We start from the raw sequence: 12,647 nt of genomic DNA, 5'->3' as shown, positions 1-12,647 counted from the left end.
AACAGACATGTCTATATATATATCACTCTGTATGTAGCCAGTTAGCCATGTCTATATATCACTCTGTATGTAGCCAGTTAGCCATGTCTATATATCACTCTGTATGTAGCCAGTTAGTCATGTCTATATATCGTCTGCTACATTCCGGTTCCGGTTGGAGCGAGTGGTCGCATCTGCACGTCGCTCCAACGGGTAGTATAACTTTTTCATTATATTTCATTATATCACAACGGTTTGATTTGTCTTATCTTAGCAATTTCTTCTCAGCTAGCTACATAGCCGTCTTTGTATCAAAAGATAATTGCGTAATTATCGTATTTCGCCGTCCTAACGTAGTCTTCACTAGTCTTCACTAGCCAGCTAGCTAACGTCCACTGATTAGCTGCACTGGAGAAACTGTTACACTCAACTGAACGACTTGATTAGTTTAGTGTCAGCTAGCTACATAGCTGTCTTTGCTGTCTTCGTATCATCGTATCATCGTATCCAAGATAATTGTGTTGTTTAGGTTTAGAGTGTGTAGTCTTAGAGTGATTATCTTAATTTACCGAGGTTAGCTAGCCAGCTATTTGTCGTCCTTAACGTAGGTGACTCTGCTAGCTAGCCAACAGCTAGCCAACGCTAGCCAACGTCTTCTGTATAGAACTCAACTACCCGGTCGCATTCACAGGTTGTATCACATTTTCACTTCATTTTCATTACAGTACAACGGTTTGATTTGTTTGATCGTAGCTAGCTACTTAGCTAGCTACATAGCCGTCTTTGTATCAAAGATAATTGTGTAGTCTAGAGCGATTTTCTAGGTTCGCTAGCCATCTATTGTCGTTCTTTTAACGCAACGTAACGTAAACAACACTGCTAGCTAGCCTGCTAGCCCCCGAATAGCAACACTGCAGAAACTATTACACTCAACGGAACGACTTGATTAGTGTAGTGTCAACAACGCACCCACTGCCAGCTGGCCTACTTCAGCAGTACTGTATCTTTTTAATCATTTTGGTCAATAAGATTCTTGCTACGTAGCTTAACTTTCTGAACATTCGAGACGTGTAGTCCACTTGTCATTCCAATCTCCTTTGCATTAGCGTAGCCTCTTCTGTAGCCTGTCAACTATGTGTCGGTTTATCCCTGTTCTCTCCTCTCTGCACAGACCATACAAACGCTCCTCACCGCGTGGGCGCCACCCTACTCTGGTGGTCCCAGCGCACGACCCACGTGGAGTTCCAGGTCTCCGGTAGCCTCTGGAACTGCCAATCTGCGGTCAACAAGGCAGAGTTCATCTCAGCCCATGCCTCCCTCCAGTCCCTCGACTTCTTGGCCCTGACGGAAACATGGATCACCACAGACAACACTGCTACTCCTACTGCTCTCTCTTCGTCCGCCCACGTGTTCTCGCACACCCCGAGAGCGTCTGGTCAGCGGGGTGGTGGCACCGGGATCCTCATCTCTCCCAAGTGGTCATTCTCTCTTTCTCCCCTTACCCATCTGTCTATCGCCTCCTTTGAATTCCATGCTGTCACAGTCACTAGCCCTTTCAAGCTTAACATCCTTATCATTTATCGCCCTCCAGGTTCCCTCGGAGAGTTCATCAATGAGCTTGATGCCTTGATAAGCTCCTTTCCTGAGGACGGCTCACCTCTCACAGTTCTGGGCGACTTTAACCTCCCCACGTCTACCTTTGACTCTTTCCTCTCTGCCTCCTTCTTTCCACTCCTCTCCTCTTTTGACCTCACCCTCTCACCTTCCCCCTACTCACAAGGCAGGCAATACGCTCGACCTCATCTTTACTAGATGCTGTTCTTCCACTAACCTCATTGCAACTCCCCTCCAAGTCTCCGACCACTGCCTTGTATCCTTTTCCCTCTCGCTCTCATCCAACACCTCCCACACTGCCCCTACTCGGATGGTATCGCGCCGTCCCAACCTTCGCTCTCTCTCCCCCGCTACTCTCTCCTCTTCCATCCTATCATCTCTTCCCTCCGCTCAAACCTTCTCCCACCTATCTCCTGATTCTGCCTCCTCAACCCTCCTCTCCTCCCTCTCTGCATCCCTTGACTCTCTATGTCCCCTATCCTCCAGGCCGGCTCGGTCCTCCCTCCCGCTCCGTGGCTCGATGACTCATTGCGAGCTCACAGAACAGGGCTCCGGGCAGCCGAGCGGAAATGGAGGAAAACTCGCCTCCCTGCGGACCTGGCATCCTTTCACTCCCTCCTCTCTACATTTTCCTCCTCTGTCTCTGCTGCTAAAGCCACTTTCTACCACGCTAAATTCCAAGCTTCTGCCTCTAACCCTAGGAAGCTCTTTGCCACCTTCTCCTCCCTCCTGAATCCTCCGCCCCCTCCCCCCTCCTCCCTCTCTGCAGATGACTTCGTCAACCATTTTGAAAAGAAGGTCGACGACATCCGATCCTCGTTTGCTAAGTCAAACGACACCGCTGGTTCTGCTCACACTGCCCTACCCTATGCTCTGACCTCTTTCTCCCCTCTCTCTCCAGATGAAATCTCGCGTCTTGTGACGGCCGGCCGCCCAACAACCTGCCCGCTTGACCCTATCCCCTCCTCTCTTCTCCAGACCATTTCCGGAGACCTTCTCCCTTACCTCACCTCGCTCATCAACTCATCCCTGACCGTTGGCTACGTCCCTTCCGTCTTCAAGAGAGCGAGAGTTGCACCCCTTCTGAAAAAACCTACACTCGATCCCTCCGATGTCAACAATTACAGACCAGTATCCCTTCTTTCTTTTCTCTCCAAAACTCTTGAACGTGCCGTCCTTGGCCAGCTCTCCCGCTATCTCTCTCTGAATGACCTTCTTGATCCAAATCAGTCAGGTTTCAAGACTAGTCATTCAACTGAGACTGCTCTCCTCTGTATCACGGAGGCGCTCCGCACTGCTAAAGCTAACTCTCTCTCCTCTGCTCTCATCCTTCTAGATCTATCGGCTGCCTTCGATACTGTGAACCATCAGATCCTCCTCTCCACCCTCTCCGAGTTGGGCATCTCCGGCGCGGCCCACGCTTGGATTGCGTCCTACCTGACAGGTCGCTCCTACCAGGTGGCGTGGCGAGAATCTGTCTCCTCACCACGCGCTCTCACCACTGGTGTCCCCCAGGGCTCTGTTCTTGGCCCTCTCCTATTCTCGCTATACACCAAGTCACTTGGCTCTGTCATAACCTCACATGGTCTCTCTTATCATTGCTATGCAGACGACACACAATTAATCTTCTCCTTTCCCCCTTCTGATGACCAGGTGGCGAATCGCATCTCTGCATGTCTGGCAGACATATCAGTGTGGATGACGGATCACCACCTCAAGCTGAACCTCGGCAAGACGGAGCTGCTCTTCCTCCCGGGGAAGGACTGCCCGTTCCATGATCTCGCCATCACGGTTGACAACTCCACTGTGTCCTCCTCCCAGAGCGCCAAGAACCTTGGTGTGATCCTGGACAACACCCTGTCGTTCTCAACTAACATCAAGGCGGTGGCCCGTTCCTGTAGGTTCATGCTCTACAACATCCGCAGAGTACGACCCTGCCTCACACAGGAAGCGGCGCAGGTCCTAATCCAGGCACTTGTCATCTCCCGTCTGGATTACTGCAACTCGCTGTTGGCTGGGCTCCCTGCCTGTGCCATTAAACCCCTTCAACTCATCCAGAACGCCGCAGCCCGTCTGGTGTTCAACCTTCCCAAGTTCTCTCACGTCACCCCGCTCCTCCGTTCTCTCCACTGGCTTCCAGTTGAAGCTCGCATCCGCTACAAGACCATGGTGCTTGCCTACGGAGCTGTGAGGGGAACGGCACCTCAGTACCTCCAGGCTCTGATCAGGCCCTACACCCAAACAAGGGCACTGCGTTCATCCACCTCTGGCCTGCTCGCCTCCCTACCACTGAGGAAGTACAGCTCCCGCTCAGCCCAGTCAAAACTGTTCGCTGCCCTGGCCCCCCAATGGTGGAACAAACTCCCTCACGACGCCAGGACAGCGGAGTCAATCACCACCTTCCGGAGACACCTGAAACCCCACCTCTTTAAGGAATACCTAGGATAGGTTAAGTAATCCCTCTCACCCCACCCCCCCTAAGTTTTAGATGCACTATTGTTAAGTGACTGTCCCACTGGATGTCATAAGGTGAATGCACCAATTTGTAAGTCGCTCTGGATAAGAGCGTCTGCTAAATGACTTAAATGTAATGTAAATATATATCACTCCGTATGTAGCCAGTTAGCCATGTCTATATATCACTCTGTATGTAGCCAGTTAGCCATGTCTATATATCACTCTGTATGTAGCCAGTTAGCCATGTCTATATATATATCACTCTGTATGTAGCCAGTTAGCCATGTCTATATATATATCACTCTGTATGTAGCCAGTTAGCCATGTCAATATATCACTCTGTATGTAGCCAGTTAGCCATGTCAATATATCACTCTGTATGTAGCCAGTTAGCCATGTCTATATATCACTCTGTATGTAGCCAGTTAGCCATGTCTATATATCACTCTGTATGTAGCCAGTTAGCCATGTCTATATATCACTCTGTATGTAGCCAGTTAGCCATGTCTATATATCACTCTGTATGTAGCCATGTCTATATATCACTCTGTATGTAGCCAGTTAGCCATGTCTATATATCACTCCGTATGTAGCCAGTTAGCCATGTCTATATATCACTCTGTATGTAGCCAGTTAGCCATGTCTATATATCACTCTGTATGTAGCCAGTTAGCCATGTCTATATATCACTCCGTATGTAGCCAGTTAGACATGTCTATATATATATCACTCTGTATGTAGCCAGTTAGCCATGTCTATATATCACTCTGTATGTAGCCAGTTAGCCATGTCTATATATCACTCTGTATGTAGCCAGTTAGCCATGTCTATATATCACTCTGTATGTAGCCAGTTAGCCATGTCTATATATCACTCTGTATGTAGCCAGTTAGCCATGTCTATATATCACTCCATATGTAGCCAGTTAGCCATGTCTATATATCACTCTGTATGTAGCCAGTTAGCCATGTCTATATATCACTCCGTATGTAGCCAGTTAGCCATGTCTATATATCACTCCGTATGTAGCCAGTTAGCCATGTCTATATATCACTCTGTATGTAGCCAGTTAGCCATGTCTATATATATATCACTCTGTATGTAGCCAGTTAGCCATGTCTATATATCACTCTGTATGTAGCCAGTTAGCCATGTCTATATATATATCACTCTGTATGTAGCCAGTTAGCCATGTCTATATATCACTCCGTATGTAGCCAGTTAGCCATGTCTATATATCACTCCGTATGTAGCCAGTTAGCCATGTCTATACATCACTCTGTATGTAGCCAGTTAGCCATGTCTATATATCACTCCGTATGTAGCCAGTTAGCCATGTCTATATATCACTCTGTATGTAGCCAGTTAGCCATGTCTATATATCACTCTGTATGTAGCGGGTTAGCCATGTCTATATATCACTCCGTATGTAGCCAGTTAGCCATGTCTATATATCACTCCGTATGTAGCCAGTTAGCCATGTCTATATATATATCACTCTGTATGTAGCCAGTTAGCCATGTCTATATATATATCACTCTGTATGTAGCCAGTTAGCCATGTCTATATATCACTCTGTATGTAGCCAGTTAGCCATGTCTATATATATATCACTCTGTATGTAGCCAGTTAGCCATGTCTATATATCACTCTGTATGTAGCCAGTTAGCCATGTCTATATATCACTCCGTATGTAGCCAGTTAGCCATGTCTATATATCACTCCGTATGTAGCCAGTTAGCCATGTCTATATATCACTCCTTATGTAGCCAGTTAGCCATGTCTATATATCACTCTGTATGTAGCCAGTTAGCCATGTCTATATATCACTCCATATGTAGCCAGTTAGCCATGTCTATATATCACTCTGTATGTAGCCAGTTAGCCATGTCTATATATCACTCTGTATGTAGCCAGTTAGCCATGTCTATATATCACTCCGTATGTAGCCAGTTAGCCATGTCTATATATCACTCTGTATGTAGCCAGTTAGCCATGTCTATATATCACTCCGTATGTAGCCAGTTAGCCATGTCTATATATCACTCTGTATGTAGCCAGTTAGCCATGTCTATATATCACTCCGTATGTAGCCAGTTAGCCATGTCTATATATCACTCTGTATGTAGCTAGTTAGCCATGTCTATATATCACTCTGTATGTAGCCAGTTAGCCATGTCTATATATCACTCCGTATGTAGTGTAGAGGATTGCTAATTCTTATGTAGGTGACATTACTGGTAAAACAGGTTGGGCCCCATACAGGATACTCCTAGCCACAGGTGCTGGCCGGGAGTTCGGCCATAACTCCTCTGAAGATAGGGACGCACACACATACAATACACACTAACTGCCGAGGACACACAGATAAGACATACACCCACACATTGGGAAGAAGAGACACAGCCTTGACTTGCAGACAAACTAGCACACACACATAATCTCCCTCCCAGCCGAACATTGTGTGACTGAAGATAGCGCACACACCAGATCCCCTTTTCAGCTGAACATGGTGTGACGACCAAGAACAGGCATGGCAGGACTCTACGATGAAGGACAGACAACAGAGCCAATGCCGGACGACTACACCCCAGCCTGATCCAATCCGAAGATCCGATCTCCTAGAAATCAACCTACTTTCTGTTGTGTATATGATGCTTGTACTCACTGTTAGCAAGTGCCTTTTCTGCTAGTCTCTGATGAGCTAACAGAGGAGCCCGTATATACGCTGTACCAGATATCTTTACTCTGAATAAACCTGTCGCTTGTAGTACAATTTTACCACCTTGTCTGAATCGATCCTTAACCGGCTCATCCTTCTACATAACCTTTTATCAACAGTAGCCAGTTAGCCATGTCTATATATCACTCTGTATGTAGCCAGTTAGCCATGTCTATATATCACTCTGTATGTAGCCAGTTAGCCATGTCTATATATATATCACTCTGTATGTAGCCAGTTAGCCATGTCTATATATCACTCCGTATGTAGCCAGTTAGCCATGTCTATATATCACTCTGTATGTAGCCAGTTAGCCATGTCTATATATATATCACTCTGTATGTAGCCAGTTAGCCATGTCTATATATCACTCTGTATGTAGCCAGTTAGCCATGTCTATATATCACTCTGTATGTAGCCAGTTAGCCATGTCTATATATATATATCACTCTGTATGTAGCCAGTTAGCCATGTCTATATATATATATATCACTCTGTATGTAGCCAGTTAGCCATGTCTATATATCACTCTGTATGTAGCCAGTTAGCCATGTCTATATATCACTCTGTATGTAGCCAGTTAGCCATGTCTATATATCACTCTGTATGTAGCCAGTTAGCCATGTCTATATATCACTCCATATGTAGCCAGTTAGCCATGTCTATATATCACTCTGTATGTAGCCATGTCTATATATCACTCTGTATGTAGCCAGTTAGCCATGTCTATATATCACTCTGTATGTAGCCATGTCTATATATCACTCTGTATGTAGCCAGTTAGCCATGTCTATATATCACTCTGTATGTAGCCAGTTAGCCATGTCTATATATCACTCTGTATGTAGCCAGTTAGCCATGTCTATATATCACTCTGTATGTAGCCAGTTAGCCATGTCTATATATCACTCCGTATGTAGCCAGTTAGCCATGTCTATATATCACTCCGTATGTAGCGGGTTAGTTGATGGGGTTTTAAACAGGCTCACAGTGCAGACGAAACTCAATTCAGAAGCAACAAAACAATTGTTTCCATCACTGATGGGTTTGTGTGAGACTCATCTTTATTCATTTCAATTACAACTGAATAATCAAAGGAATTAAGGTCCTATCTGTATGATAAACAGCAGGCATACGTGGATCCACTTGTTGGTTGAAGAATATAATGAAGAACAAACCATTTCATTACTCGGCAAACTGTTAACAAACTGATCCTCCACATCCCATTGATTATGGATTTGACTAGATTAGTGTTTCTCAATCACTGGACAAGTATTCAGAATGCATCTCAGGGTTCTTTCAGAGACACACTGTAGGGGCCCTGGTACAGAGACAGACATGGTTGATCAGCCACAGACTGCTGTAAACAGGAGTCCTACTTCGAGAAGCTTTATGACCTGATCCTAGATCAGCAGTCCTACTCTGAGAAGCTTTATGGATATGGGCCCTGGTCTCAGGGAGGCTGCTCACTGCTATTTCAGTTCCCAGACTGATCATTTTTATTTAAACAAGAGAAGTACTAGTTGGTCAGAACCCTGAAACACACTGTAAGGGCCCTGGTACAGAGACACACTGTAGGGGCCCTGGTACAGAGACAGACATGGTATAGAGACACACTGTAGGGACCCTGGTACAGAGACAGACATGGTATAGAGACACACTGTAGGGGCCCTGGTACAGAGACAGACATGGTTTAGAGACACACTGTAGGGGCCCTGGTACAGAGACAGACATGGTCTAGAGACACACTGTAGGGGCCCTGGTACAGAGACAGACATGGTTGATCAGCCACAGACTGCTGTAAACAGGAGGGAGAGCTTTACTTCCACTTGAGGTCACAGACCAGCGCTATGTGGTCAGAGGGGTGTGAGACGCTGGGGAGGGCCTGACAGGTAGTGACCTCCTGGTGGCTGGGCAGAGGGATCATCTGATCTACCTGCAGCACCCGTGGGTCCATGAAGATATAGTCCAGGCAGCCGTGGAAGCCCCCTACGTAGTTAGTATAGGCCGGCTCCCCGCAGGCGCTACTCAGCTGGAAAGGGTTGGAGACCTCCATGGGACAGAGTTCGTCCGGTCCGTTGGAGCTCCAGTCCGGGTGGGTGCTGTGCAGAACCCCCTGGCTCACCAGCTGGAAGACCCCCGAGGACGGGGTGCTGTTGAAGTCCCCGCAGAAGAGGAGCGAGGCGTCGGGGTAACTCTGGGTGATCACCTGCTGCAGCTGTTTCAGAGCTACTGCCATCTGGACCAGGCGTACATTCCCACCTGTGGTGAGGACATAGAACTGTTAACGATGGAATATGGACTTGATTCACACCAGTGTGCCAACTCAAACTGTGATAGGTTGGCTTGGATGTTGAGTTTTCAGCATGGTCCCAGCTCGGCTCAGTATGGTAGATGTAACCATGCCAACCCAGTAGTGTGAAATAGGTCATGTTGTGCTGCATAGCAGGAAGGGGTTGTGCTTTATAGCACAACATGGGGTGGCAGGTAGCCTAGTAGTTAGGGCGTTGGGCCAGTGACCGAAAGTTTGCAAGATGGAATCCCCGAAGCCAACAAAGGTAAAAATCTGTGGTTCTGCCCCTGAACAGGCAGTTAACCCACTGTTCCCAGGCCGTCATTGAAAATAAGAATGTGTTCTTTACTGACTTGCCTGGTTAAATAAAGGTAAGATTTTAAAAAAATAGCTAAGGCCCCGAGTTTGACCTCTGTTTTACCTCACCATGTTACTTGATGAGGAACACCTCTGGGCTCCTGTAACTAGTGTAGTTACCTACTGCTGATAAAATAACACTTTACCTTTGGGATGCCAGTAGAGGTGGGTGTTGGCAACACAGATCTTCTTAGATGGATTGTTCAGACAGTGAAGGACACTCACCTAGAGAGGAGAACATAAGATCTTAGCCAATCAGAGCCAAACTGAGAGCCCAAAAGCAGATCCGTGAGGGCCTCGGATCCCAACCGGGAGCCAAAACACACCATATTACTGTACCTGTAGTGTGGTAGATCTCTGCATCACCTTCTCCTTCAATGCAGGGTTGCTGTTCACTCGGTCCGACAGTTCTTCGTGGATAGGGTCTGACATCAGAGCTTCACTCAGCATGATGTCGTGTTGACTGAGCAGTGTAAACTTTGACCTCCTGTAGTAGGTGGCCAAACCTTCGTGCTGCTTCTCCTTAATCCTGAAGACCCCGTCGAAGCCGAACGCATCCAGGGCCGGAGACAGACTGTCGGAGAACACGCTCTTATCCACTTCCTGAAGGCAGATGACGTCAGCATTATAGCCGGACAGCTCTTTTTTTATCAGACTCTGTCTGTAGTCCAGTTCCAATGCGTAGGGTGTACAATAAGGGTACAGCACGGTTTTGGAGAGGTCTGTTTGTGCGTAAACGTCAGCTAAGATGTTGTATGACACTACTCTGACGGTCATGTCATCTGTGACCTTGTTGGTGTACATGTGTCTGTTGTCAAAGGTACAGGAACCGGGCCCTGCCTCGACTGTACCGGTGGTTACTAACTCATTGTCCATCCCACACCGTTTGCCGTCACCCGGCGTGCACGTCAGTTTAAGCTTGGAGCCAATGTCCATATTTGACGGGATGAACACACGTTCGCTCCCGGCCTCGGTCCAACCATTCTCTCCTCGATGCTCCTCATCACCTGCACCAGACTTGCTCTCCTTGAACCATTTAAACCGACAGTCTTTTAAATCCCCGAATTCTACCTTGAGCTTCGGGCACACGGGGAACCCGGCCAGTAGAGAAGCGGGCAGCTCTGCCGTAGTGAATGTGGGAGGGTTCCTCTCCACTGTGTACTTACGGTCACCCACGTGTAAGACTGCCCCATCCTGCCAGGCATCGGAGTTTAGAGCATCCTCTGCCACAAAGTCTCCGTCGTAGTACAGCCTCACCGCTGCAGCGGGCTCCTGGGCGTCTGTGGGCGCCCCTTTGTTTTTCTTGTATTTTTTAGCTTTGCCCTGGCCCTTGATGATACTGTTAGCGACCCGTGCCAGTGCTTTGCCTAGCTCCTCGGTCTGGTCCCTGAGCATGTGTTTGTTGCTCCCATCAAGGACGAAGGAAATAGTGAGTTTGGATTCCCACGGGACACATCTTACCACGGCTCGATCCATTCTCCTGTAAAACCGACAGATTATGTTGTAGTTACCCCTCGACGAGATGGGCACGGTGTTTCGGAGAAATAATCTGGAGGCGGTTGTCAAATAGTTTAACATAGGGCCTAGTGCATGAGTGGACAAATAGCCCGCTGTATGAATAGCATGCTAGTGGAGCGAAAGCGGTGATCTGAAACGTCAAACGTCTAATTCACCAACCGAACAACCAGTAGCTTCCGTTTTCAGAGTAGCAGATTCGATTATGGTAATTGCATAAACTTGACTATGAACTTTAAATAGGGCTGAACATAGTATATATATTTTTTAAACGACCATCTCATTCTTTACCACGACTTTATCACGTATTTCGATCATTTCCACGATAGTACTCACTGTTTTTCTCAACAACTTCTTCTTTTTAACTCCATGGTAAACCTCTTCTAACATATGGTACATACTGCCACCTAGTGGAGACTAGGGGTGTTCTACAAACCTGTTCCGAGGGGAAGGTGTGTGTGGGTTTCTTTGACATATAGTGGACACATTGTTTTGGCAGCTAGAATTGTAGACAAACACACCCATCCCGTAATGAAAGTGGTGTTGGTGTAAACACTAGTAGCTAGCAAATACCCTAACTCCTCCTCCCCACTCCCAGACACTGTCCTCTTATTACGGGATGTGCTCGTTATTTATTTGATTACAGTGTTTGTCTACTACTTCATCTGCCAAAACAATGAGTAGAAAGTGCTGTCTCATTCACATTACAAACTTCATAGGAGCTGAATCAGACAGACATCTGTCCCTGAACTCTATACACCACCTGACAGAGCCTACACAGGTATTAATCTTTCTATGTGTTAAGTGTATTATAACTTGGTGATTTTATTGTGAATGGCAACAATTTCACACACCTTGTGGGTCTCGAATCCTGGTCTCCCTGCCCATAGACAGACCTGCTATCCACTGGTCCACTGGGGTGGCAGGTAGCCTAGTGGTTAGAGTGTAGAGGTGGCAGGTAGCTTATTGGTCAGAGTGTAGAGGCGGCAGAGTAGCCTAGTGGTTAGAGGGGTGGCAGGGTAGCCTAGTGGTTAGAGCGTAGAGGCGGCAGAGTAGCCTAGTGGTTAGAGGGGTGGCAGGGTAGCCTAGTGGTTAGAGTGGTGGCAGGGTAGCCTAGTGGTTAGAGTGGTGGCAGGGTAGCCTAGTGGTTAGAGTGTGGAGGCGGCAGGGTAGCCTAGTGGTTAGAGGGGTGGCAGGGTAGCCTAGTGGTTAGAGTGTAGAGGTGGCAGGGTAGCCTAGTGGTTAGAGTGTAGAGGTGGCAGGGTAGCCTAGTGGTTAGAGTGTAGAGGTGGCAGGGTAGCCTAGTGGTTAGAGTGTAGAGGTGGCAGGGTAGCCTAGTGGTTAGAGGGGTGGCAGGGTAGCCTAGTGGTTAGAGGGGTGGCAGGGTAGCCTAGTGGTTAGAGTGTAGAGGTGGCAGGGTAGCCTAGTGGTTAGAGTGTAGGGGTGGCAGGGTAGCCTAGTGGTTAGAGGGGTGGCAGGGTAGCCTAGTGGTTAGAGGGGTGGCAGGGTAGCCTAGTGGTTAGAGTGTAGAGGTGGCAGGGTAGCCTAGTGGTTAGAGTGTAGAGGAGGGTAGGGTAGCCTAGTGGTTAGAGTGTAGAGGAGGCAAGTAGACTAGTGGTTAGAGTGTAGAGGTGGCAGGGTAGTCTAGTGGTTAGAGTGTAGAGGTGGCAGGGTAGCCTAGTGGTTAGAGTGTTGGACTAGTAACTGGAA

General features: G+C 47.5%; 1 protein-coding gene across 1 annotated transcript; it reads right to left on the bottom strand.

Annotated features, from left to right (window-relative positions):
* Positions 1-7,818: 7,818 nt before the first annotated feature.
* Positions 7,819-11,275, bottom strand: pde12 (phosphodiesterase 12). The gene is made up of 3 exons (XM_046333716.1): positions 9,762-11,275; positions 9,569-9,647; positions 7,819-9,034 (listed from the first exon to the last, which is right to left on the bottom strand). Exons 1-3 carry the CDS (start codon positions 10,998-11,000, stop codon positions 8,592-8,594), a joined length of 1,761 nt encoding a protein of 586 aa, XP_046189672.1. The 5' UTR covers positions 11,001-11,275; the 3' UTR covers positions 7,819-8,591.
* Between the last annotated feature and the right edge of the window lie 1,372 nt (positions 11,276-12,647).

Source organism: Oncorhynchus gorbuscha, linkage group LG03 (assembly GCF_021184085.1).
Source record: "Oncorhynchus gorbuscha isolate QuinsamMale2020 ecotype Even-year linkage group LG03, OgorEven_v1.0, whole genome shotgun sequence".
NCBI classification, from domain to species: domain Eukaryota; kingdom Metazoa; phylum Chordata; class Actinopteri; order Salmoniformes; family Salmonidae; genus Oncorhynchus; species Oncorhynchus gorbuscha.
This window is presented reverse-complemented; position numbering and strand designations above follow the sequence as displayed.

Coding starts and splice junctions, on each gene's coding strand:
- pde12 (XM_046333716.1), bottom strand. CDS start 11,000: ATGTTAAACTATTTGACAACCGCCTCCAGATTATTTCTCCGAAACACC. Junction 9,648..9,761: donor AGAGATCTACCACACTACAG/GTACAGTAATAT, acceptor TCTCCTCTCTAG/GTGAGTGTCCTTCACTGTCT. Junction 9,035..9,568: donor CCTCTACTGGCATCCCAAAG/GTAAAGTGTTAT, acceptor TCCTCACCACAG/GTGGGAATGTACGCCTGGTC.